The 25,687-nt window shown below is 43.1% G+C and overlaps 4 protein-coding genes across 9 annotated transcripts; 1 reads left to right on the top strand and 3 right to left on the bottom strand.

Annotated features, from left to right (window-relative positions):
• Window positions 1-742: 742 nt before the first annotated feature.
• Window positions 743-4,476, bottom strand: runx2a (RUNX family transcription factor 2a). Its single transcript, XM_088304815.1, has 6 exons — window positions 4,416-4,476; window positions 3,067-3,236; window positions 2,596-2,755; window positions 1,854-1,958; window positions 1,619-1,684; window positions 743-1,251 (listed from the first exon to the last, which is right to left on the bottom strand). The coding sequence occupies exons 1-6, from the start codon at window positions 4,474-4,476 to the stop codon at window positions 887-889; spliced, it is 927 nt and encodes a 308-aa protein (XP_088160941.1). The 3' UTR covers window positions 743-886.
• supt3h (SPT3 homolog, SAGA and STAGA complex component) lies at window positions 3,648-10,946 on the top strand. Of its 4 annotated transcripts, none has more exons than XM_088304813.1 (13): window positions 3,675-3,716; window positions 4,201-4,311; window positions 4,770-4,854; window positions 5,109-5,193; window positions 5,492-5,578; window positions 5,846-5,942; window positions 6,008-6,156; window positions 6,231-6,306; window positions 6,723-6,835; window positions 6,903-7,007; window positions 7,083-7,211; window positions 7,412-7,501; window positions 7,590-10,946. In XM_088304813.1, exons 4-13 carry the CDS (start codon window positions 5,191-5,193, stop codon window positions 7,734-7,736), a joined length of 996 nt encoding a protein of 331 aa, XP_088160939.1. In that variant the 5' UTR covers window positions 3,675-3,716; window positions 4,201-4,311; window positions 4,770-4,854; window positions 5,109-5,190; the 3' UTR covers window positions 7,737-10,946. The 4 variants fall into 4 exon arrangements, with proteins under 4 accessions (XP_088160937.1, XP_088160938.1, XP_088160939.1 ...); XM_088304814.1 differs by having other exon boundaries at window positions 3,697-3,716; window positions 4,738-4,854; XM_088304811.1 differs by lacking the exon at window positions 4,770-4,854 and having other exon boundaries at window positions 3,648-3,716; window positions 7,590-10,941.
• On the bottom strand, window positions 7,682-17,444 carry cdc5l (CDC5 cell division cycle 5-like (S. pombe)). Its single transcript, XM_088304810.1, has 19 exons — window positions 17,221-17,444; window positions 16,367-16,470; window positions 16,079-16,240; window positions 15,881-16,008; window positions 14,848-14,947; window positions 14,641-14,767; window positions 14,310-14,401; window positions 14,087-14,231; window positions 13,563-13,754; window positions 12,622-12,770; window positions 12,374-12,545; window positions 12,015-12,179; window positions 10,486-10,566; window positions 9,446-9,688; window positions 8,979-9,086; window positions 8,813-8,902; window positions 8,329-8,460; window positions 8,025-8,105; window positions 7,682-7,922 (listed from the first exon to the last, which is right to left on the bottom strand). The coding sequence occupies exons 1-19, from the start codon at window positions 17,263-17,265 to the stop codon at window positions 7,809-7,811; spliced, it is 2,430 nt and encodes an 809-aa protein (XP_088160936.1). The 5' UTR covers window positions 17,266-17,444; the 3' UTR covers window positions 7,682-7,808.
• Window positions 17,445-18,163: 719 nt separating this feature from the next.
• On the bottom strand, window positions 18,164-24,729 carry napba (N-ethylmaleimide-sensitive factor attachment protein, beta a). Of its 3 annotated transcripts, XM_088305078.1 has the most exons (11): window positions 24,427-24,729; window positions 22,964-23,043; window positions 22,198-22,314; window positions 22,067-22,113; window positions 21,311-21,388; window positions 21,169-21,224; window positions 20,992-21,076; window positions 19,668-19,772; window positions 19,489-19,557; window positions 18,691-18,750; window positions 18,164-18,618 (listed from the first exon to the last, which is right to left on the bottom strand). In XM_088305078.1, exons 1-11 carry the CDS (start codon window positions 24,522-24,524, stop codon window positions 18,466-18,468), a joined length of 948 nt encoding a protein of 315 aa, XP_088161204.1. In that variant the 5' UTR covers window positions 24,525-24,729; the 3' UTR covers window positions 18,164-18,465. The 3 variants fall into 3 exon arrangements, with proteins under 3 accessions (XP_088161204.1, XP_088161206.1, XP_088161205.1); XM_088305080.1 differs by lacking the exon at window positions 18,691-18,750 and having other exon boundaries at window positions 18,164-18,642; window positions 19,490-19,557; window positions 24,427-24,728; XM_088305079.1 differs by lacking the exon at window positions 18,691-18,750 and having other exon boundaries at window positions 24,427-24,724.
• Between the last annotated feature and the right edge of the window lie 958 nt (window positions 24,730-25,687).

Genomic DNA, 25,687 nt, shown 5'->3' with positions numbered 1-25,687 from the left:
CGTTTATCAGATCTTCATTGCATAAAAACCTGGGATGCCTCGAGTAAAAGAAAACAGAAGGGATAGTGTTTGGTCCCAGTGCCCCTTAAATCTTGATCCCCTTGACTCAGTATGTGAAGTGTCAAACTTGTCAGTTTGTGTGCGTGTGTGTGTACATATTTCACACTTCGGCTATCATGTCACTGTAGCATAACTTTGCCATACAAGAACACTCGCATGCAAATATGGCTCACCTCACCTTGCGCTAGCTTTATTTTTAGGAGGCGCTCCATCAGTGTCACAGCACACACAAGTCGGGCGTGGGCTTATCTGGACGGCCACACCTCCGCTGACACACGCCTGACAGGCGGGCACACTCACGCATTTTCATTTCAAAGTAGGGTTCCAAGTCAGCCTCTGGGGGGTTCAAGTCATGGTTTGAATCCAGGGTTAGGGTTTCAAATAAGGGGGATGATTTCAAAATGGGGTTTCAAGCAAAGGTTGCAGTTTCAAACAAGCTTTACTGTTTCAAAGTAGGGTGCCAAGACATTTCTAGAGTTTCAAGTTGTGGTTTAAAACCAGGGTTCAGGTTTTCAGAACGGTTTGGGCTTTCTAATAAAGGTTTTGGTTTTGATGTTCGGTATCAGACAAGGGTTTTATATTCAAATTTGCATTTCAGTGAGGATTAGGGTTTGAAGACTAGGTTGGAAATGAAAAAGAGGTTTTCAAGATTTGTTATGAGTTTGGTTCAGGCAGGATTATAACTCAAAGAAGGGTTGGACAAGAATTTAGGTTTCGAGGTTTTTGAGTATCTTGGCTTGGCGCTGCAATATCCATTCATCCAATCACAGTGCACGCACAGAACTGGACATTTTGGGAGGATCCTTACAAGTTTGGACGGCACGTCTCAATAAGGTCTCCACACAGGCTCCTCTCCCCTGAGGGTAAAACACGCCCCTTCGATGTAGGCACTCAAACCCGCCATCACGCCGGCACCGTCGTCCCCCGGACTCTGGATGGCTTGATTGGGCCCGTAGTAGAAGGGTCCGAGGTGGCCGAGCGGAGGGGGGGGCGCCGAGCTGAGGTAGGAGGCATAGGCGGGGGGCTGGGTGGAGTAGGACAAGGCGGGATGGCGCTGGCGCTGTTCCTGATGGTGATGGTGATGATGGTGAATTCTAGGAGGCGTAGGGAAGGAAGACGTCAGGGCGGCCATCTGACCCAACAGGGACGGCTCGCTGGACCACAGGGAGGAGGACGACGAGGATCTGTACTCTGGAGAGGCGGACTGAGGTTACCCAATATGCACATTCAACCCAATCTGGAGACTACAAAATCGGAAATATGGCAATTCCATTTGGATAGCGCCAAGGAACCCGCCTTTGTATTCAAGTATTTTGGAAATTACGCCGCAAATCTGGTTACTCAAAACACTCCTGGAACTCAATCTGCAGAGGAAGTTGGAAGTGAGGCAAATCCACTTGGACAAACAACAAACGCATGATTTTACAAACTCCAAAACACTATTTGCAAATCTTGCACAATTGTTAATAAAGGAAGTAATTTTCCAATCTAGTTGCCATGGTTACAAAGATGCCAATTCAAACCACAAGGACTACTTTTTTTAAGGTGTGCTTTTTACCTGAAGATGTCACACCGCAGCTGGATGACCTGAAAAGTGTTGATTCCATTTCCTTCTGACGCTGTCCTAGTGGCGACATAAAAATCAATGGCCTTTAAAAAAAAAAAAAGAATATATATATATATATATATATATATATATATATATATATATATATATATATAATATAAACAAACAAATATCTGTATTTTTATTTTGCATGTTTTTGCTTTCACATGTGGGGGCATGTACTGACGCCTGGGCATTCGTGGGCCATCTACCGTCACCTTGATGGCCCTGTGCAGCGTGGCCACCTGAGGGGGCGTGGTCAGCACGTTGATGGACAGGGTGAAGCTCTTACCTGGAGAAGAAACAAAAAACAGCAGTGAATGCATTGTGTAACTTAACAATCACAAATGTACATTTGACTATTTTAAGTCGTGCAAGTGTCATAGCTGTGATGAATAGAAATGATTTTGTTCAATACAAGGGGCACAGCACGATGGATGACTGGTTAGCATGATGGCCTCACAGTGCAGACGTTGCGGGTTCAATTCCTGCTCCGGCCTTCCTGTGTGGAGTTTGCATGTTCTCCCCGTACCTGCGTGGGTTTCCTCCGGGTAGTCCGGTTTCCTCCCAAAAACATGCACGGCAGGTTGATTGGACACTCTAAATAGCCCCTAGGTATGAGTGTGAGCGCGGATGGTTGTTTGTCTACGTGTGCCTTGCGATTGACTGGCAACCAGTTCAGGTTGTCCCCCGCCCACTACCTGAAAATAGCGGGATAGGCTCCAGCAACCCTCGTGAGGAGAAGCAGTACAGAAAATGGATGCATATATTGTATTAATTGATTAACGTCATTGATCAGAAGTTTCACACGTTTTAAACCGTCACGTTTTTGTTAGACTTTAACCACATTATTAATACAATGAAACTTTATTCATATAGCACTTTTCACAAAAGCTGGAGCTGCAACAAACATTTAGTGTTCCTTCTACCTCTGCCACTGCGCCCAATGAAGCGCAGGTCATTGAAGTGGGCGTGCCCCTGCCTCATGGTGGCGGTAGCGTTACGTAACTCGGCGCTGCTGTTGTCGTCATTTCCCGCCATCAGCGTGACCACCGCGCCGTCTGGCACGTCTTTGCTCAGGGAAACAACCTGCGTGATGGAGGGAAATGTGACGTCAAATCCCTTTCAAGGAGACAAAGTTACCAACATTATAATTACATTGTCAAAGGAAAATGCTTATCTTTTTAATTGTGCTTGCCTCTGGATTATGACAAAATAGTGCTTCGGCGATTCTTGAGATACGATACAGTGATGGTTATTTTGTAAATTAGACTACTGGTCACTCACACTTCACATTTTCAAAAATAATCGGTTATAATTAGTTACCTTGTTTAATTTCACACTGACAGAATGGCAGGCGCTCCGGATAAACAACTATTTGTATGCAGGCGAGTGCTCACACTGAATGGTCGAGGCAAGGTCTTGTTGCACCTCCAGTGATGCGGCAAGCTGCTGCACAGGAAGTTGGGGCTATCGGTGGCCACAAGGCCTCTGGGGGGCCTTGTGCTGCTCTCTTCGGCTTCGGCCAAGTCGACGTTGGAGGGCGACCGAGCAGGTCTGTACTTCATCGCTGCATCAAATTTGACAGTCACACAAAAATGTACACATTTTATCATTGTAATATTGCAGTGCACATGTTGTTAAAAAGAAAGCGTGTATAGTTCGTTTCGTTCCTTTGAGATTTTTACAAATAATTATCAAACGCATTATATATATATATATATGTATATATATATATATATATATATATATATATATATATATGTATATATATATATATATTTTTTTTTTTTTTTTCTTTACAAAAAAGACTTGTTTCACATTAGGAAAAAACTTTTTTGGGGCAGAATATCATATTTATAGAATTAAAAAAACATATTACGTACAAAAATGTATTTGCAGATCTTTTTATCCTTATTCTAAAAAAAGACAATTCATTTAAAACGATGTAACTTCCGGATTTGTATTTTTACGTCATCAAAGCGCGCCGGGATTTCACTCAAAATAAATTCAACACAAACGGCACCAACGTATTGCCGCAGAACTTTAGGTGAGTTTTACTGATCTTGCTCTTTATGTCCTTATTTTCTCCCCCCGTCGTTGTGGCTTTGTCTTGGTCTGTCTTTTTTTGTATTTGTGGCACAATGATGTCCCCTTAACCACACTTTTTGAATACAGGGCAACTGCGTCGTTTTTATTATTCAGATTTTACTACCGGAGGGGAAGCAGTGCGGTTAAAGCACCTGCCAGTGCTCCCCCGCCCCCGTCCCCTTCCCCATGTATGTCTGTGTGTAGCCTCTTTACTGTTGTGCTGTGTTGTTGTTTTTTTACTTTTGACTAGGTTTGACATTAAGTGTGACTTATCTATTTATTAATGCAACGTCAAACCACAAAAGTAATTTCCAGTCAACTGTGGAGAAGAACATTTAAATAATGTAGACAATTACACGACACGTTTAATGCATTAAAGTTGTGAAGTTGATAAAAATGTGTTATTGATCTAGACTAAAACGTGTGTCCATGTCCTTGTTTAGGATCAGTTTGTAATTGGTCCAGAGAGGTGACATGGCTGGTGCCATCGCAGGCTCCCGAGAACGTCCTGCTGCATTCAGGACCAGTTTCACACCTGAGATACAGGGCATGATGTATGTACACACGCACACACAATCTAAGTTTTGCACGCTTTATCACACACTTACTCTTTCTGACGCACACACACATATAGGCACTGTTCCCTCTTCTCACGCACACCCAGTCTCACCTGTGTCGAAAGTGTGGCCGCTGGCGCTAAAGAGACTGTTTGAAGCCATGTTAGCCTGTTTATGAACACATGACACACAGCACATGGTCACACTACACAATATGAACAAAATGCATCACACACACTCCAATGAAAAATATTCAAAAGAATAGACAATTATATAATGTAAATGTCAGTCATTGGCAGTGTATGCATTCCATATGTAGAATGTTTTTGTCACATTAGAGGAGCGCAGAACATGAACTGTCTTTGTGTTTGTCTGTGTGTCCGTGTGTGTGTGTGTGTGGGGGTGTGTGGGTGTGGGTGTGAGTTACTCACCTGGTGTGTTGTTGATGGTCGGAGACGCCTGAAAACCAAGTTAACCCCAAAACCGAACCAAGCCTCAGCGTGAACCTCTCAACCTCAAAGCTAAACACCTCTCGGCTGCGTGAGTGACAGCTGCTGACGGCCAATGATGGCACAGAGGAGGCGGCCCAGGGAAAGATGAGAATGGATGTCGAGGATGTGGTTTTCAATTTTGTGGCTTGTCCTGGAACTACTTTCTCTATATGCAAATGGGAGATTTGCTCAAATGTGTGTGACTCACCTGTGTGCGTGTGTGTCTGCGCGCGCGTGCGTGTGTGCGTGTCTGCGTGCGCGTGTGTATTGGGGGGTGTGTGTGTACGCATTTGTGTGTGATAGGTTTGCCCTGGGAGACGCTCGCAGACCACTGCATGAGACAGCAGCTCTGGTGGAGGACATTGTGCACACGCAGCTCATCACCATGGTAACACACACACATAATAGTGGTGTGCAGTGGAAATGTTTTCATTTGTTTTCCATTTTTTCTAAAGTTTTAAAACGCTTTCATTCTAAAAATAAGTCATCTAAAGAAAGTCAGACATTTAAAGTGAAGCAGAGTTCAGACATCCTGACTCACTGTTGCCCCTATAGGACGCGATTGGTACTGCAATACAAAGCTGACCTTTTGAATCAACAATTTTCTAATGACATTGCAAAAGATATTTGTGACAACAATAGCTTGAGAATTTCCACATTACTTAAAAGTACAACTCACTGATCAGCTCCATCAGGCCAGCGAAGGCGCCACCCTTCGAGGTTCAAGAGTCATCGCCGTGGAGGATATCCTCTTCCTGATGCGCAGAGACAAGGTCGGCTCATTAAACCCTCCAATGGAGTTGAAAAAAAAATCGACACTTTTCTTGGGTTAAAAAACGTTTTATAAAAAGCAAGAATCTTTTGCAAGTGTGACTGAAATTTTTTTTTTCCTTGGTAAAAACAAAATTCAGTCTAGCAATTTTCTTGATGAAAAACAAGACCAAAAAATTATGGTACCTTTTAGTTTTTTTGGGGGGGGGTTTGCATATTCTTAAAAAGTGAGACTTTTTGTGAGTACCTTTTCGCGTGTGCGCGTGCAGAGAAAGGTGTCGAGGCTGCTGAAGTATCTCCAGTTCCGCGATTACAAGTCAAAGCTTCTCAAAGGCCTGGATGAGGACGATGGGCAGCAGGAGCAAGGTGGGTGTCTTTTTTACCAAATCATAAACCCAAAACAATTATAATAACACAGAATTGGCGCGCAGGTGTAGCATCGTCGGCCACGATCGGCGGGGGCAACCAGCGTCGCCAACGTCTGGCACAGGATTACCTGCTGTGGTTGGACCACACGGGCGAGCTCCTGTCGCTGGCCGAGCGGCAGGAGATGGACCCCGTCAAACAAGAGAGGCTGGAGGTGGTCGCCGTGGCGACGAGCACTTACCCTCGTGTTTTAAGATTAGGGTTTTCATGTTTTTTATGGGATTGCAGCGCCTGGAGCGTTACAGCAGAGCCATGGACCAGACACAGTACGCCGAATTCTGTGAGAGTCGACAGCTCAGCTTTGGTAACCGTCTTTGTTTAGTCATAACAGCTGTATGCAATATATACACGTTTCATACTCTAGACAAGATCAAGATGGTATATACTTCCTTTATTCATGCATAAATGCATGTACTTTCTCATAATACTGTATTCCATTTTGAACAATTTGTCATATAAAGAATGACAATCAAGAAAAAAATATCAAAACAGACAAAACATTGGTTCTGAAAAAGAATTGTGCATATAGACTTGTGCTATATAAATAAAAAAATAATTTTTCCAAATATATTCACATGTATAATACCTCATTCTTTCTGTCTTTCTAGAAAAAAAATAACATCCTAATATTCTACATGTTTGAATTTGTATCTATTTCTTGTAACATTGACTTTTAATATAAAAGTATTTTACTCATTTATTTTCTGTGTGCGTGTGTAGCCAAGAAAGCATCCAAGTTCCGTGACTGGCTAGACTGCAGCAGTCTTGACCTTAAACCCAACAGTGTCGCCATGGAGATACTGTCCTACCTGGCCTACGAGACTGTCGCGCAGGTAACCGCCTCATCCACCTCATCCATCATTCTTACCTTATATTTTTTTAAATGTTTGCTGGTTGCAGATTGTGGACTTGTCTCTGCTGGTGAAGCAGGAGATGGTGGCAAAAACCAACGCCATCACTCATGTCATCTCAGCCAGCCACATACACTACAACACACACGCTGAGGTACACGCACGCACACATGCACACTGTTTTCTCTCTTTCGTTTTCCTCAATTAAACTTGACTCGTTGTCCGGTAGGTCAAGAAAGAATCCGAGTCTCCTGAGGCCACACCTCCATCCACTCCTGGCTCCTCCCACTCATCCAAACTTCTCCTCCAAGGCAACGGAAGCCTGGACGGGCGAGCGCGACCGAGGAAACGTAAAAAGGTCACAACGTTATGTTCATCTGAGGCCACATCCAATGAGGCCAATATTAAGTTCTACTATGAGAAGAATTTGTATTTTTCCATACAAATTTTTTTTGCTAAGCTATTTTCACACAAAATCTAGTCTATTTCAATAAAAAAATAAATAGAGGAAAAAACATGCATGGTCATCATTTGAATGCTTTTTATCTGTTGTTTCAGAGCTGTCCTGCCACAGTGGAACCTTCCAGCGACGCAATCCAGCTTTGTCACATCCGAGAGGCCATCAGAAGATACAACTACCGAGACGCCGTACGTAGGCACGCACATTGGCATCCAAAAGGAATTCAGTGTCCACACTAGTGTTGAAACTGTTGTGTTTCTGTCAGCGCGCCTACAGGAGGAGCGGGATGGCTTACCTGGCCTGCTGACTGACACCCCCCCCCCCTCGCTTCGGCTTTTAAGTGTCGTAAACATGCATCATACACAATCTGCCGTTGCGCAAATAAACTTTATTGGTCGCTCAAACAAACGTAGAACACAATAAGTGTGTGGAACACGGTTGCTCACTTAAATGGGTTTGACCTCATGCACTGTAAAAAGGATGCGTTCAGATTGCTCAGAATTTCTGAGCGCTCGTGACCAGGGCTTCGCGCTCCGTCACAAGTTCACCATAGCGCTGCTGGAGTTCCCGCTCTCGATCCATCTGGCGCTCCACGTCCTCACGCAATGCCTACATGCGAGCGCACACACAAATTCAAATGAAAATAATGGTCTATTTTTTTTTTTCTTCGAGTATTTAGTTCATGTGTGCGTGCGTGTGTGTGAGAGAGACCTCCAGTCTTCTGGGAATGGCTGTGTCTTCTTGTTTCTTCAGCTGACTGAACGTCTCCAGCTCTGTGGCCGCTTGCTCCACCTGTTGCACACAATTAAGTATAAGACATAGAAACAGTTGCCAGGGGGCCGATGCATTGTTCGCAATCACGCATTTGTTCAAAATGTATGACTGAAAAAGTGATTTTGATAAACCATTGAGCGCCTTCCCTTTATCCGAATCACTAAAACGGGATTTAGCGTGGATTTTTTTGTGATGGACATAGCAGTGGGCGGTCGGCGGATTTGATGAGTCGGAGGCCGACCTGATCCCAGAGTTCGTTGTGCTGCTTGAGGAGGCCGAGTGCTCGGGACTGGAAGCCCCCCAGAAGGATCTTGAGCTTCTTCTCTAGTTTGGCCGCTTTGCGGGCCTCCGACGTCATGTGACCACGGTTCACCTGCACGCCGTGCAATATAAAACACCATCAGCACCAAAATACGGTAAAAGCATCTTAGCAAAAAGTCTTTTTCATTAAAAAATCAAAAGCATTAAAACGGCATTTTTTTTTTCATCTTGAAAAAATATTTTCAGAGAAATTATTTCTCAAAAATCACTTGAAAGTTCAGCACCCCCACCAAAGGTAAAAAATCTCAAATATATTTTTCTGAAAAATCAAAAACAATCACTCAAAAGTTATCCTCAGAAATACTTAGGTAGAAATTATTAAAAAAAAATTTAGACCATCTGTCTTTTTTCTCTTAACAGAGCAGAAAATAAATCAATCAGAACATACATTGATGCCGACTTACTTCTAGTTTCTTTTCCACACTCTCGAGCCTTTCCTTCTTGGTTGCCAGGTTGGCTCGGGTGTATCTGTTCTGTCCTGGCAGGTATAACACCTGCAGTGCACACACACAGGGTGTTGTGATAATTGGTAATGGAAACACGACCGGAAATGTGAAAGTGCAAACTGACCTGGCCGTAACATTCCTCCCACACTTGGCAGTAGGCCTCCATGCTGAGGTCTCCGTGACCCATGCCCGCCTTAACCACCTCCATCTCAGCCGCCAGGATCGCTTTGGCCTGACGTGTCAACACATTCACACAAATGTGATTTCTTAGATTTTTTTTTTTAACCTCCTTTACTTGATTTGAGCTTCGAGGGTTTTTGTTTCGCTTTGCTTTCATATAATTCTCTTTAAAGCCAATTTCGGCAATTTCTTTTTTAAATGTGTTTTTATTTACTTTTGAGCACCACTATGTGCTTTGTTTTTATTTTATTTTTGAATTCCTTCTAAGAAAAAAACAAGACCAGTGATATGGATTGGTTAAGTAAAGATAAAAACATCAGGCTTCACCAACACAACCCAGTCTTCCTTTTTGTTCCCGGACTTAACTGAGTGGATACAATGCTGTCATGGTGCTCGGACGAGAAGCCAGACCTTGTCCATGTCATCTGTGCTGACAGTGTTGTAGACGTGCGAGTCCAGGTAGGCGATGTGCAGAGCGTTGTTGGAGGCGGAGGCCGGTCCTCTGGCCTTGGCGCGCAACAGCTGTCCCCCGGCCGTGGGATGGTGAAGACAGTCATAGTGCATCATGGTGATCATCTCCTGTTTGATCAGCTCCTCGGCCACCTGCAGGTCATTCAGCTCCATAGAGGCCGGGCGCAGCACCGACTCGTTCACCTGATCATGCGCGCATGTACACACAAACGTGCTCACTTGGATGATGTGTGTGTGTGTGTGTGCATGTATAAATATGAAGCGGCATGTCAAAAGATTTTCCATTTTATTCTGTTGTGGAGTTGAAAATGGGAAGGAGGCAAACTTCATTTTAGGAAAGATTCAAAACCATTCAATACACCAGCTGGGCGATAATAGAGACAAATTAAAAGTTATGAGTGTGAGGTCTGATTTTCTTTATGAAATTTGCAGGATCCCTTATGAGATTCAAATTTAAAGTTTTAAATGTGTCAATTTTTCATGAAATTTTGGACATGTAAAATTGAAAATAAAAAAGTTATATCATGGCATTAAACTTCAAATAAAAAAATGTTAAAACATTTTCCACATTACAAAAATGAAAATAAAACGTACTAATTTGTACAGCTCAAGTTTCTGTACAATTTTAAAAATGTGTTCATACACTTTATTTTACGATTATAACAATTAAAAAAAACTGATACCTTGTAACTTTCAACTTTTAAATCATTTCTTTTTGTTAAAATGTTTTTTTTTTTTTACTAAAACCTTAACTGAAAAACCTTGTGACCTTTTAGAAATCAAATGTATCAACTCAAATTAGTGCGACAAGTTTTTTTATGGCATTAATCGAAATAAAAACTGAATGAAAATTATGTAATCTTGTAAAAATCGAAATCCTTCACAATTCATTAGTATCCTTAACGCAAGATGGGCCTGTATTTCTTTCAAGAATTTTTCAGTTTAGTCTGAACTCAACTGTGTGTGAGTGCAAACGTTACCTCAGTGGGTCTGGGTAGGCTCCTCTGCACAGCAGTGTGTCGCAGCTTGAGTTCCTTCTCCCTCTCTGCATCACGTTGGGCCTGAAAAGCGAGAGCGGATTCACGCACATCAACATTTGTGTGGCTAACACCTTAAACGTAGCGTGCACATTATTTCTATATGAATTTTGATGCAGCTTAAATGTCAAGTTGAGACCAGGGTTTTTATGGTTTTGCAATTTTAAGTTCATAGTTAATTTAGTTTTGAGTTTTATTTCTTAAATGTACTTAGTTTTTTTTATGGTGTGCAAGATTAAAAAACACTATTTAGATAAGCATTGTGTAGAAAAATTCTACAACATTTTAAAAATATAGGGTACAGTTTTAGCAGTCCACAGATTTTAAGTGCAGTGCATTCTGCTTCTAACGTTAGACACAGCCATGCATGCATGCATGTACCCTGAATATAATTAAGATAGGATTCCTTTGTTTGCCAAGTTGCCAACTTCTAAAGTGGATTTGTGGCTTGAATTCTTGTTGAGAAGCATTCAAACCCAGTTGTACTATATTTTTGTCTGCTGTATATGTATGTTTCAAACATGAATCAAATAACTAAAGCACTTTTTACCCATCAGTGCATTTCGAGCCGAGTTAAATGACAAAAGCAGGGGAGCCATTTGAGCCAAAGCCGCACGCAAACTCGTCTCCTCGGAGCGACGTCATCTGGTGGCTCTCTTTTTACTGACTTCTTCTCTTCTGTGCGACAAACCTTGAGAGGACTACACCTTCCAGACTGCTATTGGACCTTCTCTTCTTTCGTCTGACAGCCGTGCATAACACAGGCGGTCCTCGGGTTATAAACAAGATCCGTTCCTACGCTGGCAATGCAACCCGAATTTCCGCCTAATTCGGAATTAATGCTTTAATAGCCCCCTAATTCACTCGGCAAAGACACCGCATGCACAAAAGAACAGACGACATCACTAAGGGAAGTAAATGTGGTCCTGTGTGGAGGGGCCACGACCGTATCGTTTTATGATCTAATATCAACAGAGGAGCGATTCAGGAGGGGGAAGGAAAAACAGTATTTTCCGGAAATGAGGTGAGGCTTTTCAATTTCATTTCATGGAAATGTCATCAAAGAGTACGTCACGTCATTGCCGTCTACTTGGCTACAACTACCACTACGATTCAACATATGCTTCATGTTTTTAAAGGAGGATTAAATTAAAGTTGAATATAAAGCCAACACCGTTATTCAAAACAACTTTGTAGATTCACAGACAATCAAGCAGTCGATATCCCTCCCAGTCTGTGTCCCCGCCTATGCGGAGCACATGATGACGTCTCGGTCGGATATATGCGACCTGGCCGTCCAGACGGCGGTTGCGATGCAAAAATCCGATCAATTTACAAAAATCTTTTCAGTTTTAGTCTGAGTTATTTTGTTAGTTTTCAACTAAAATAATTTTGGTTAAGTCACTTGTTTTATGTAAGCAGTGTGCGCGTGGGCGCGCGTGTGTGTGTGTGTGCATGCATGTGCGTTGAACCTGCTTGCGGGCCTTGACGTCGGCGGCGTCCTCCACGTAGCCGACCTCCATCTCAGTCTCTTCCAGTTCTTTCTCAGCATTTTCAGGCAGGACGATCTCAAAGTCGTTTTTGGGCACAGGAAGTGACATCAGGCCCTGCCTTAGCTGCTGAAGACTTTCTCGTTGCTGCAGAGGAACGCAAAAAGTCACTATGATGTTTAGTCAGTCACCAGTGAGAAAAATTTGATTTTCCCCGTTCAAAAATATTGCTTTTCTTTAAAAGTAAATATATATGTATTTATACACACACATTGTTAATGGAAAAAAAAAAAAGTACAAATCCGCAGAAAAAAAAAGGGACTTTTTTTTCTTTTTCTGACCAGATGTTTAGCGTAGGACGGGTCAGCCAGCTGCTCCTCGCTGTTAATGTTCAGTTTGTCCCTCAGTGGCGTACGCGCGGGCGTCAGACCGGGCGTGGTCGGCCCTCGTGGGGTCAACGCCTCGCCGGCTTGCGGGGTCATGCCTTCTGACCCTTGGCCCTGCCCAGGCGTTCTGCAGAGGATAACGCAGCCAACATTCTCACACACGTCCGCACAGGGTGGGTGGAGGCGCGCTAGCCGCCGGTTACCTGAAGGGGGTGCTGAGCACGGTGTTGGGCGTCTGCACCTGCTGCCGCTGTGGCGTCACACCGCTGAAGTCGCTCTCGTGTAGTGGCGTGTTCAGGCCGCCCTTCAGCGGCGTGTCAATGTTGGTCAGCGCCATCAGATTCTGAGCTTCCTGAGAAAAAAAATTAAAAGAGAAAATGCAAAACAAGACAACAAATTTTGACAGAGGCCCTGTCAAAATTGATTTTCGTTTTTAATATTACGCTTTTGTTATTTTATGTCAAGTTTGGGTTTCGAGTCTTGTTTAGAGTTTCAATCCAGCATTCGGATGTCCAATTTGTTTTTTAAAGTTTGGCTTGCGGTTTCAAAATAGGGTTGTAAGGCAGGTGCGGGATTCAAATTGGGCTTTCAAGCAAGTGTCTGGGTTTGAATTCTGAGTTTAAGATTCAAATGAAGGTTTCATGGATAGTCAAAGGTATCAAATGAGGGTTAGTAGTGAATGCCGTAAATGACAACCTAATAGTCTGTCTGGGATAAAAGAACCAACGACTGAATATAAATAAGAGACAGAATTAACTTTATTCAATCAGTTAACTTTGTTTCTAAAAAACATTCAAATTTCATTTTTTTTTTTTTTATAAATCGGGGTAAGGATTCAAATTATGGTTTCAAGACTAGTCTAAAGTTTCCAACAAGGTTCGGGATTTCCATTCTGGCTATAAGGATTACAAGCCTAGGCTGGCATTTCAAACCGGGATTGTGGTTTCAAGCCTGCCTCAGTGATTCAAAATAAGATTTGAAGCCAGTGTTAGGGTTTCAAGCAACACTTGGGTTTTCAAATTAGGGTATCAAACAAGCGTCAAGGTTTGGAATAAGGGCTCTAAGACAAGGTTAGGGAGTCAAGGGACAAGTGAATGAGTGTTTGATGATGGGTTTGTGTTTTGAAGCTTTGAAGCGAGCTGACCTGCATAATCCTGTCCTGAGCGGCGGGCGTGCGAGGCGTGCGCAGTCCAGTGCTCATGTTGTTGGTGACGCTGTACTCGGAGAGCAGCGCCGAGGAGGCGCCGTTGGCGCTCTCGCTCTCCTCGGCCGCCTGTCGGGCCACCTCGCTGGCCACGCCCATCTTCACCACCTCCTCCAGTTCGGCGTCGCTGATCTGCCGGACAAGACCAATATGCAGTGATTACTGCCGCTTGTAAAAGTCACATGACCAAACCCAGAAAACAAGTGAGCCATGATTGGTTGTGGAAAAAGTGATAAAAACAGGTTTATTTTTCCGCTTAATTTATATTCATCAGAACAGACTAAGAGGGGTGCATAGAATATCGTAAAAACATTTGTGACTGGCCTTTACCTTAAACGATCAGTTTTATTTGCTTCTGTGCCAGTCACTCGAATTATTCCACGATATGAAACTGGTCCATGGCGAATCAAGAGTTAGTGGCCACTGAATTAGCCTCCAATGAACGCGTTAGCCTCTCACGTTACCTGGGGCGCGGGCAGGACCAGTTTGGAGCGCTTCTTGGTGAACTCGGCCACGCCGCTGGTCTGCAGGATGGCGGAAGGCAGGTCGTTCTCCTTCTTCTTCTTGATCTTCTGCTTGTCTTTCTTCCGGTCGCGGTCCTCGCGCTCGCTGCCAAGAAACCACAAAGAAGCGCCGTGAGACCGGCGCGCTAGTTCGCATGCTAGTGAGCGCTAATGCGCGACTCACTTGCGCAGCTCGCCATCCAAGTGCTGCTGCCGGAGACGCTTGAAGTTGGGCGCCAGCGGGTCGTAAATCTCCATGCTGGTGTCGTAGAAGCCCTGAAAGCACACAAAATAGCCGTTCAAACATTTGCCGCCTGTCAATATCTCAAAGTCAGTACAGTGAACCCCCCTGAGTTTGATTTTATTTACATTTTTTAATTTATTTAATTTGAAAGCTCTTTCGAGATATCATGAGAGAATTTGCGAATTTTTGCAATAAATATCAGGGCTGGTCCTCATCCCCCGTAAATCATGAAGGTTCACTGGAATACGAATTGAAGCTGAATACGAATTACAGCGGCAGGTTTCTTTTCAAAGGGGATTTCGGCGTTGTAGTCCACTCCTCGCTTCTTCTTCCTCTTTTTGCCAATGTGGATGCCCGCCGCTCTCAGCTCTCTGCGCTTTTGCAGAGCTGCCAAACGCCTGCAAAAGGCAGAACCTGCGCAGTGAGTATGGACTGCTCCAACGAAAAGATCAATCGATCACTAAGAAGAAAATGCGACCTGGCTTCCTCCAGCTGCTTCTCTCTAGCCTTCCTCTTGGCCTTCTTGCCCTGAGTGTTGGCCAGTCGAGCTCGGGCCTCAGACAGCATCTCCAGTTCATCTGAAAACATTTCGACATGTTGATTTGTGAAAAACAAACAACAACAGCACTCAGGAAACGTCAAGTCACAATTTCTCAGATAAAGCCAGTCCGTAGCATAATATACAGGTAGAAAATTATAGACACACAATTGTGCACATCTGTGACGTGTGTGTATGCATGTAAGATGCATTGAATTTTGAGCATGAAAATAATGGAAAAAAAATTGCGATAGACTGACATGCTTTTTTTCAGGGCCGATACCGATTATTTGTCGTCGTGGGTGCCGATAACCGATATTTGAAGTCGATATTCATTTGTTGAAAAAAGGGGTAAAATGGGGTCAAAATTTCGAAAAATAAACACTCCAAAACGTGACTTAGTTTAGCACGTTTATTAAACAACTTTAGTGATTTACAACATGTTTAAGCTTTTTTAGATCTTAGAAGATAGACATTAGTTTTAAAAGTCTGGTAGCTATACTGTCTTATAGTTCAATGAAAACAAACATCTCCTTAAAGTTTACTGCGACAAAATGTTTTCTGTTAGTTGTGAGTTGTAGTAGACATTTATTAAATGTATATTTGCACACGGATCAGAAGGAAATCTTGGAATGCTGTTCCATGCAATGGCACCTTAACTGAGAGAAAGAGACAGAGTGAGACTCAAAGTTAGCAAAAACAAGCGAGCAATACCCGCAGCGGTGTGATAAAGTAATTGAGACCCAAAATAAGCATTTTAAGTTGCGTTTAATTTAAGCAAAGGGGGAAAAATTGGGACTGGTGAAATGGTGAAAGGACGGAAGCGCTTTGAAATAGTGCAAGACGGACGGGAACGTGCAACAATAATTTCCTGAATAAGGACCGCGGGGCTATGACAGAAGGTTGCTCAGGTTGTAGACAGAGGACAGACTGAAAAAATAGGGTAAAGTGCCCATCTCTGGTGTTGGTGTACCTTCGTCCATGTCCACAGGGTCCGGCCTGGCCGGTTTGGTCTCAGGGTTGGGGTCTATCTCTCCCGGTTTCAACTTCCTGGGGTCCTCTCCCACTTCCTCCTCATTGTCCCGCTGTGCTGCCTTATCACTAAAATCATACACACGCACGTCAAACGTATCCTGACGTCAAGTGGCGCGGCGGCGGCATGTGAGCATACAGCAGATATTCGTAATGCTCCAGACACTGGGCGGCCGTGCGTCCTATGATGGGCGCAATGGTTCTCCACTGGGTGGGCATAAGCTTGGCCAGATGAAGAAGCTTCTCCTCCTCCTCTCGTGACCACTCCGTTTTCTTGATGCTCGGGTCCAGCCACTCGTACCTGAGAACAAACCAGAGACACTTTGGATCAATATGTAGTGATTACCGCCAGGCAAACGTTACAGACCCAGACCAAGAAAAAACCTGTGTATCCCCTTTTTATACGCAGCAGACAGGACTAACTCACCAACGAGCTTTGCACTGCTTGGCCGACTTGCGGTGGAGCAAAGATGCGATACGGGACCATTGATTTTTCCCATATTTCATCACCGCAGCCTTGAGGATTTCATCCTGGAATTGGCAGATAAATAAATGATTTACATTTTGAGCAAATTGGATTCCAAATCAGCACAACTATCCATTTGTGCTCAAAGACAGTACATTCATGAATTTACATTAGCGAATCCTGTAATAATTGTTGCATCTTTTAAAAATGTGTTTAAATAAATGTTACAAATAAATAAAGTAAACCATGAATAAACTGTTAACTCCTTTACTTCAGCGGTGCAACATTTAAACGATAATCAAATTATTCAACAAGTATTGTGTTCATTGATTAATTATTTCAATTAATCGATTCAACATTTCCTTAATAATTCTCCAAATCCTCTGATTTTGGACTCTCAACAGTAAATATTAAAAAACATGATACAATTACAAAATTGTTTGTTGCAGCCAGTAAATGTCTATATTTATGAATGAAAAAATATAAAAAAATAAATATACATTTTTAAAAACATTTTAACACTGTTTGCTCTTTCCTGCACAATTATATGCCAACATGAAAATCAATCTTACACTTTATTGACAGTTATGGAGTTTGTGTCAACTCCAGTACTTTATTTTCATGACGTTGTTTGATTAGTTCACAATGAGGATCATGTATATTCTATGTTACACAGACTGCCTTCACTAATCGCAAATTAGAAGACATTAGCCTCCCTCACTTTGTAGCTAGCTTGTAGCTACGTGATGCTATTGTGCGTATTTATTTACAGCGAGCGGGTTCTTGCTAACCACGCTAGCCGTGTCACTGCTTACCTCCGTATTGCGCCAAACACCTCCTTTGATCATAATTCGCGGCATCTTGGCGGCTTTGTTGTTTTCTTTTCTTCTTCCGTACGGAACAAAACAAGCAAATAAGTAAAACTATCAGAAAATAAAAGCACACAGCCCACAAGAGTACTCAACAATCGCCGCGAAAAAAACAGGAAACGTGCGACGCTTCTTCTTCGGCTTGCGAAAGTCAAACTAAGATGCTTCGTGGTGCACTATTGCCCCCAGCAGGATATATAAGAAACGACACGACAACAGGTAAGCGAATTAAGTGCAGTCAGTCGGCAAACCTTGGACGACAAGGGCACAGAGAGTTAAAAAAGGGGGGCAGATCAGGTTAAAAGAATTCGAATGTGAATGTTAAATATGAAAAAAATATATAATTCTATAATGAAAACCAAATTTATTATTGAAGTGTATTAATTATAAAAAATGTTTGCAAAAACAGCTAAATCAATTTTCAGTATGTTTACTTCTGTTTGTAAAATTTACAAACGTTAAATTCAACTTATTTAAGACTCCAACATATTTGTAACTCTGAAGATGACAAAATTTTCATTTTTGTTAAGTAGGCTATTTTTTTGGGCCAGTTATGCAATCCATCGATTTCTGGCATCTATCCAATTCCATTTACAGTCATACATTTAAATGGGTGTAAAAAAACAAACTAAAAAATAAATCAAGAACACAATATCTGGCATGATAATGCATTTATTTCAAGATAAATCTTTACCTATTGCACACAAATGATACCAGACTACAGGCATGGGTGCTTTTTCCCACAAGTTAGCACGACAAGGAGAACACGTTAACATGAGCACAGACATGCACAAACCAGGCCCCTGAATGGTCACTACGGGAGTGAGTGATGTCACAGAAGAGCGGGCGCAACCAAAAAGGGCCCATGGAGGGGGGGGGGCGGTGGTAATAGCTAAAATATTAACACTGAGCACCACAATAAATAATTTCCATACAGACAATTAATTATAATAAACATATCTTCCTTATGACCTCACATTCCCCATTAAATGAGCAGCTCACATTTTCACACAAACTCAGACTTTCACACTGTTACAATACTGTGTGAGTGTGCGTGTGTGTACGTGAGTGAGCAGGGACACACGGAGGTGGTTTACAGTTGATGCTTAGCTTGTTGGGATGGATTACATGCAGACAGATATGTACAAGTTCAGCTTGTGTCGTGGCCATGAAGGCCCCTCGTCCTGCGCTCTATTTCAGGTCTCCGGCGTCCCCCTGGATGGTCTTCTTGATGCGCAGCAGCATGGTGGTGAGCCACTGGTCCAGGCGGGACACCGAGTCAAACTCCTTGACGGCCTCGGTGAAAGCTTCGCTGTTTTGCTCTTCGTGGGCCTCCAGAAGTTTCTGTGTGAACACCGACAACAAGGCAATGTCAAAATCATGCAAACATGAGCATTATGCACATTTAAAGCCAACCTGTGTTGTCAGAATCCCACAAGCACTAGGACTTGTGATCATTTCATACACATTTGTGCACTATGAAAGGAAATAAATACACGTACATATTAGGACACTCAGAGGACAATATATTAGGTACACAATCTAATGAGATCGATGACATACCGTTGTTGTATTTATTTAAAAAAAATCTATAACATTTTTCTAAGGTAATAATAAAATATAGTTCATTTAGTTGTTACAGTAAACAACCGCTATATTGCGGTTCACTTTTCATGGTCCTGCATCACGGCAGTTTTTTTTTTGCTCAGTGTTATTACAGTTGTTACTCTATTACGTTTTTGGGCACTATTCGTACAATAATTTTGCGATCCATCGCTCACCTTTTTCCCAATATATTGTGTTTAAATGTTTTTGTACTGTTTTAAAAGACTTTTATAAATAAAAGCGCTGTAAATTTATGAAGGTGTTTCTGTAATGCAAGTTGGGATTTCACTTATGGCAGAGGTGGTCTGGAACGTAACTCCACAATGAGTGCAAAGCAGAGTATGTACTTTATATCAGATTCATTTAGTTTCATGATGCATTGATAAAAATTCTTGTATATACATATATACACATGTACTGTCTGCATTGCTTCTCATCTGTAGCTATGTATATATATATATATATATATATATATATATATATATATATATATATATATATATATACATACACATATATATATATATATATATATATAAATCTAAAAAATACCATCTTTAAAAAATGCCATCTTCATTAAAAGAAAAAAAGTCAAAAAATAAATTGTACCTTTAACAGTTTCAGCTCTCTTGAATCTGAAAAAGCAGGGAACATCTCTTCATACTTTTCGATGGCCAGCTGCAAACACAGTTATATGTCAAAAAAAATTTCAAGTAATACTAAAAATAATAACAGATGGAGCTAGGGGTATGCGCGTGGGCGTGTGTGTGTGGCGGTTGGCGTGTGACCTTGGCGTTGAGCTCGTCCACGATGAAGTGACACAGCGAAGCCTTGAAGAAGTATTCTTTGGCGTTGTACTTCAACAGAGGATTGTCCATGGTGCTCATGGCCACCTGACACACACAGTTGCGCACTCACATTATGATATGGACACTTAATGTTCTTAAAGTTCTCTGCATAAAATGTTCTATGTGCCTTCATTAGTCTAAAATTTAATATTGTGTTTGTGGTATATGAGTGAAGCAATAAAATCCACCTGATTTTGGCCATCTCAGGGGCGCTCATTTTGTCACTTGTCAACTGAAAATAACATCATATTTGTACTGGGCTCAGGTAACGACCATTCACGGCTCATCTGTTTTCTGAAGCTGTGTTATGTTTGGTTGTTAGTGTTGAGACCTTTTTTGGTAAATTGAATTATAATGCCAAGCTTACACCAAATCCGTTGCGAGTGTTTCTGGCGGTGCGACTGAATTGTAGTCAATGAAGTTAGTTGAAGTCACAATACGTTTGGGTCTGCCGGGTCGGACCGGCATCTTCCCGAGTGTCCAAAACATGCGGCCGCAATTCCGATGACACGACTTCAAAGTCGTTCATCGAACTGCGGCCAAGGGTGTCCTGGTGCCAAGTGCACATACGGACACCCTTAAATTTGAACATGGTGTTCGTTATGAACAATCCATGATGAGCATAAAAATCCAGTAACAGAACACCACTCGGGTTCAGCTTGGGGGGGCCGTTCCTCCCAATCACGCCCTCCCAGGTCTCACTGTCATGACCCACGTGAGCATTGAAGTCCCCCAGCAGAATGAGGGAGTCTCCAGGGGGAGCGCTCTCCAGCACACCCTCCAGAGACTCCAAAAAGGGTGGGTACCCTGAACTGCTGTTTGGTGCATAAGCACAAACAACAGTCAGTAGCCGTCCGCCCACCTTCTACCCTCTCGTCCACCGGGGTGAACCCCAAAGTGCAGGTGCCAAGCCGGGGCTCATCAGTATGCTCACACCTGCTCGACGTCTCCCACCTTGGGAAACTCCAGAGTGGAAGAGACGACTGGTACCAGAGCCCAGGGTGTGTGTGGAGGTGAGCCCGACTATGTCTAGTCGGAACTTCTCTGCCTCGCACACCAGCTCAGGCTCCATCCATGCCAGAGAGGTGACATTCCATGTCCCAAGAGCCTGTTTCTGTAGAGACCGTAGAGACCGGGGATCAGAGCGCTAAGGTCCCTGCCTCTTGCTGCTGCCCCGGCTCACGGAGCAGCCGACCCCTTTGGCCCCTCCCACAAGCGATGAGCCCATGAGCAGGCTACATATAGTATCAGTGTGGAATGCTACCTGTTCATAGATCTCGATGGCCTTCTGGTACTGCTCCAGCTGGGCACTGTAGTGTCCCACCTTCAGCAGACACTTGTTGGCCGAGCTGAAATGACACAACTGCTGAAGAATCGAACTGAGGGCCTTTTGTGTTTCCACTTCGCTCATTAGACTGCATGTGAGGCCACAAAAAAGTACCTGTTTGACTCCTCGCCTTTGTAGTAGTCTGCCGCCTGCTCGTAGTGGGCGATGGCCTTTGCGACACAAAAGCCACATTTACTAAGTATGTCTCGTACAGTGTGAATGATTGCAATGATGCAGAAAGTTGTGGTGGTTTCACCTTCTCAATGTCAACCAGCTCCGACTCATAGACCTCCGCGATGGTGATGTGATGTTTGGCTGCGATGGTGAAGCGACCCTGCAGGTGACACACCACGATGTTACTCACATTTCATAACTCCATCGGAATGTGACAACTGCTGTGCAAGGCATAGCTTTAAAATAGTCCTCAAATAGCCACAAAAGGTGCTCTCTTACGCAACGACTAATGCTGAATTGCATATGAATGGCATAAATCCAATGGATGTTAGCTACCTGTTAGCCAGTTTCACAATACACACCCTTGTCAATGCAACACTATGCATCTGCTGCCATCTTTTTTTAACTCAAGCATAATTTGGGAACATTTGGAGAAATGTTGGACATATTTCATGTTATAAATTTAAAGGGATCATCCAGCCAGGATGGCCCATTTTTCGGCTATAGCAGCGGGCAGGTTCGAAGGGGTGGAGGAGCTCAGAGAGGTACGTTGGGGCAAGGCCATTTAAAGATTTGAAGACGAACACAAGTATCTTAAAGCTAACTCTAAAGTGCAATGGGAGCCAGTGAAGAGAAGCCAAGATTGGGATTATGTGATGCGTCTTCCGAGCGCCAGTTAAAAGGCAAGCGGCAGCATTTTGCGCCAGTTGAAGGCGCTTGAGGGACGACTGGCTGACTCCGTAAAGTGCATTACAGTAATCTAGCCTAGGTGTGATTGTGTCTACGTTTTTTTTTTTTGTGCACATTATCTGGCACGATCGGTCACACGGACACTCACCATGTCGGTGTAGATGTCGATAGCTTGATTAAGACAATTGATGGCCTCTGCAGGGAAACCAACGACATACGTTTACATGTGCTCCACATACTTGGCGATCCACTGATCATGGTTAAGATGACGCTTCTCACCCTGTGGATCAGCCTTCTTGTAAGCGTTGCCTGCGTCCACGAAGCTGGTGGCCGAGTCCAGTTTGTTTTGAAGTTGCATGTGGAGTCGGGCCGCCTGGCAAAATGCATTGCCGGCAGCTACCACAAAAACACACACGCACGCACATAAACGTACACCGTGAGTGCTGGTTTACACCAATAAGACAATTCCATTTACTGCGCCTCTAAAATGCCTTTAATAGAAGACAAATTGCAGCCACGTGTACTGTGTACTTTAGCACGGAATTGTCGACCTTTAACACATTTAATGTCGGCCATTTTAACTGGAGCAACCACCCTCAATCCAGTTTTTTTTCTGGATTTTGCAAGGCCCACAGAATATTGTGTTCTAATGCTATAAAAACATAAAACCTACCAAATGATAGATTAGACACTGGGAAAAAATGTAATATGTTTCTGTTTTTTAGCTGACAACATTAGAAAATACCTAAATTATTTCAAAATTCCTATTCCGGACAAAAAAAACGGAGAAGACCTTTTTGTAAAATCAAACATTTCAAGCACAACCTTGACTTTAACACTACTATTTTTTCTTTTGTGACAGCACAAACATCTAAATAATGCTTTCCTTCTATAACAGCACAACAAAAAATGCTTCTGATAACGTAAAAAAAATATTGGACTGCCGAAATAAACTATATACAAAAGTGAGTGAGTGGCAGTGTGTGCATATGCGTGTGTGAAAGTGTTGGGGTGTGTGTGTGTGTGTTTGTGTATGTTTTGTCACCATTCCAGTTCTTTGCCATCTTGAACATGTTGGCTGCTCGAGCGTACATCTCACAGGCATCCTCTACCTTGTGGTTTCCACTGTAACACATGCGTGGACGCATAAACGCAATCATAAGTCGCCCAAGGTGATGCCTTGATTTGCACAAATGCTGTTCTTTTGACTTTCGACTTCCATTGGGCATTATTAGGAACTTGAGCTCTCTCTCCAAGAGACAGATGTATAAAACTGCAGTCATTTGTTTACATTCATTCTTCAGTCAGTGTGAAGAGTGCATACAGCTCTTAAGACCCCCAACAAGCTGCTGGCAAAACAGCAAGCCATCATTTGAACATTTATTTATTTGGATTTACCCTTTGAGATGAGCCATCTCATTTTTCAGGGTTTTTTTTTTTTTGCATATACATCACTATTAAATAAAATAGTTCCAGCCAAAATAAAAAGACAATAAAGCAAAGTAAAACAAGAAAACTGTCTTTGGACATTTGTAACTAAGGCTTCAGTAAGTTTGTATGCATATAATGTATATGTATGTGTAAAGCGTGAAATATTTCTGAATAAAACATTTCCATCTTCATCATCATTCCTAAAGCAACAGAACATTGACATCACAGAAGGATGATCCTCACATATCTTCTTCAGTTCAAGAAAGAAATTTGTGTTGATTATTTTTGTACAATGTCTCCTGGATCGTGGATTGACCTGTTCTGGCAATATCCATATACCATCACGTTTTGGAAAGTTACATCTATATTTATCATTGAAACTGATTTTATTCTTTGCAGGATAAATGTACTGTTTGGTTAAAACAGCAAATCAAGTATTTTATAAATTTGAGAATTATTCTAGCAAAATTCCATCTCCACAATTCCAAATTACACTCAAAAACTCTGTTATTTGAGGCAGAAAACAGACTATATATAAATTTTATTCTTGATTTTAAAAATATGAAAGCGATTGAGACAAGAGTTGCTTTACGTTATTAATTGAGAATTTTTGTTTAAAATCCCCCTGGTTCTTCGTTTTTTCTTTTCTCTGTATTAATAACTGTTTGTTATATTAAAAAAGTGTAGGGTTGGATGATCCTCGCAGTCACCGATAGTGTAGTAGTGCACTCGCCTGACTTGCGGGCAGTGTGGGGTCGGTTCCCTGTATATGACGGTGTCACAACATAAATATATATATATATTTTTTTAAGTGATGACGCACTCTGCGTGACAGACCAACGCAAAACGAGTGTCGACGTTTGGAAAGCAAACGAGTTACGAGGGACACAAAACGGGATCGCATCGCTGTGACTGACAAGAAAAGCACATCAAAGCGTAGAGAACGTCCTGAAGTAATGGCGTCACATTTGGAAGAATGTGCCGCATAAAGCAAGGCTTGACAAATGTTCCGCAGACGTAAACAACGCGCAAGCGCGCACGCACACACACAAACACGCACAAAAATCGGCCATTTACCCAAACATTCCGCCGAGAAACGATCCGGACGCTTTGACCTTTTTGTCGGCTTCGGCCATGAGCTGCATGGCCTCCTTCTCTTTGCCGCTGTTGTCCATGGTGGCCCGCGGGTGGTTGTGCGCTGGTTGGCGAAGGCAACGGGGGAAGGTGACGCCACGAAAACGGGCCGATGTTCCGCAGTGGAGGCGAAGGCGGGGGTGGAGGCGTGAAGACAGAAGAGCCCGCTGTGGCGCTGGGGAGGAGGCGGGAGGGAGGCGGGAGGACAGAAGAGCCCGCGGGTGCTGAGGCTGAGGGCTGCTCAGCGATGCTCTTCTTCGGAAAGATTAGGAGTGCCTCGCGATCGCCGCCATCTGGACGAGTGTTTTAGTGCCACAGCGAGCAACTGTAGCGTTTCAAAGGAATACTGTCGAAATGGTTGTTGTATGGGCGGCACAGTGGCCTTACAGTGAGACACAGCAGAGGTCGTCGGTTCGAATCCGGCTCCGCCTTCCTTTGTGGAGTTTGCATGTTCTCCACGGGCCTGCGTTTTCAATCAACCTGCCATGCATGTTTTTGGAATGTGGGAGGAAAGCATGGCGAGAACTTGTAAACTCCACACAGGATGGCCAGAGCCGGAATCGAACCCACGACCTCCGTATTGTGAGGCCATCGTGCTAAGCAGTCGGGCCGCCTTGCCGCCAAATATGAAATCCAAACCCTATTTTAAAATCTGCTTTGAAACCCTAATCCCAGTTTGAAACCCTAATTTAAAACACTAATGCTGGTTTAAAACCATACTTAAAAACCTAGCCCTAATTAAAACACACTAATCCTAATTTAAAGACTACTTTGAAACGCTATCTTAAAAACATAATTTTGAAATTTGAAACTGTTGCCCAGGTTTAAAACCCTAATTTGGGAGCCTGGAAACCTGGCCCCATCTTAACAACTTAATTAGTTTGCTCCACTTTTGCTTGCTCGCACCCTCTGTCAGCGCCACCGACGGCCGACACTCGCTGTCGCGTGTGCAAAGCAATTGTTCCCTTGTGAGTGTTTTCCACTGACGCCCATCCTGTGCGCAAACTGGGCCGGCTGCCTCGTGTGTGAAAGGCAAAGGCAGCCAAAGGTCAGCTCTTGTCGGCTGCAGCTCTTCTTTGGCACTTGATCTATTTGAAGCATCGTCTTGTTTCAGCTTCTGGAATGTTGGGCAGCCAGACAATGGCGGATGAAACCCAAACTGCGTGGCGATGTGGTCTCATGGTCGCTGGCACGACTGCCATCT

Source organism: Idiotropiscis lumnitzeri, chromosome 9 (assembly GCF_059441095.1).
Source record: "Idiotropiscis lumnitzeri isolate Australia: NSW breed Sydney's pygmy pipehorse chromosome 9, RoL_Ilum_1.0, whole genome shotgun sequence".
Taxonomy (NCBI): domain Eukaryota; kingdom Metazoa; phylum Chordata; class Actinopteri; order Syngnathiformes; family Syngnathidae; genus Idiotropiscis; species Idiotropiscis lumnitzeri.
This window is presented reverse-complemented; position numbering and strand designations above follow the sequence as displayed.

Coding starts and splice junctions, on each gene's coding strand:
- supt3h (XM_088304811.1), top strand. CDS start 4,232: ATGGCTGGTGCCATCGCAGGCTCCCGAGAACGTCCTGCTGCATTCAGG. Junction 5,943..6,007: donor CGATGGGCAGCAGGAGCAAG/GTGGGTGTCTTT, acceptor ATTGGCGCGCAG/GTGTAGCATCGTCGGCCACG. Junction 7,008..7,082: donor ACTACAACACACACGCTGAG/GTACACGCACGC, acceptor GTTGTCCGGTAG/GTCAAGAAAGAATCCGAGTC.
- runx2a (XM_088304815.1), bottom strand. CDS start 4,476: ATGGCTTCAAACAGTCTCTTTAGCGCCAGCGGCCACACTTTCGACACA. Junction 3,237..4,415: donor CGACACAGGTGAGACTGGGT/GTGCGTGAGAAG, acceptor AATTTGATGCAG/CGATGAAGTACAGACCTGCT. Junction 1,685..1,853: donor TGGCCCACGAATGCCCAGGC/GTCAGTACATGC, acceptor TGTCGCCACTAG/GACAGCGTCAGAAGGAAATG.
- cdc5l (XM_088304810.1), bottom strand. CDS start 17,265: ATGCCGCGAATTATGATCAAAGGAGGTGTTTGGCGCAATACGGAG. Junction 14,402..14,640: donor TTGAAAAGAAACCTGCCGCT/GTAATTCGTATT, acceptor GTGTGCTTTCAG/GGCTTCTACGACACCAGCAT. Junction 8,903..8,978: donor GGGAGGAATGTTACGGCCAG/GTCAGTTTGCAC, acceptor TGTGCACTGCAG/GTGTTATACCTGCCAGGACA.
- napba (XM_088305078.1), bottom strand. CDS start 24,524: ATGGACAACAGCGGCAAAGAGAAGGAGGCCATGCAGCTCATGGCCGAA. Junction 22,114..22,197: donor CAAGAAGGCTGATCCACAGG/GTGAGAAGCGTC, acceptor GTTTCCCTGCAG/AGGCCATCAATTGTCTTAAT. Junction 21,389..22,066: donor TCGACATCTACACCGACATG/GTGAGTGTCCGT, acceptor TGTCACCTGCAG/GGTCGCTTCACCATCGCAGC.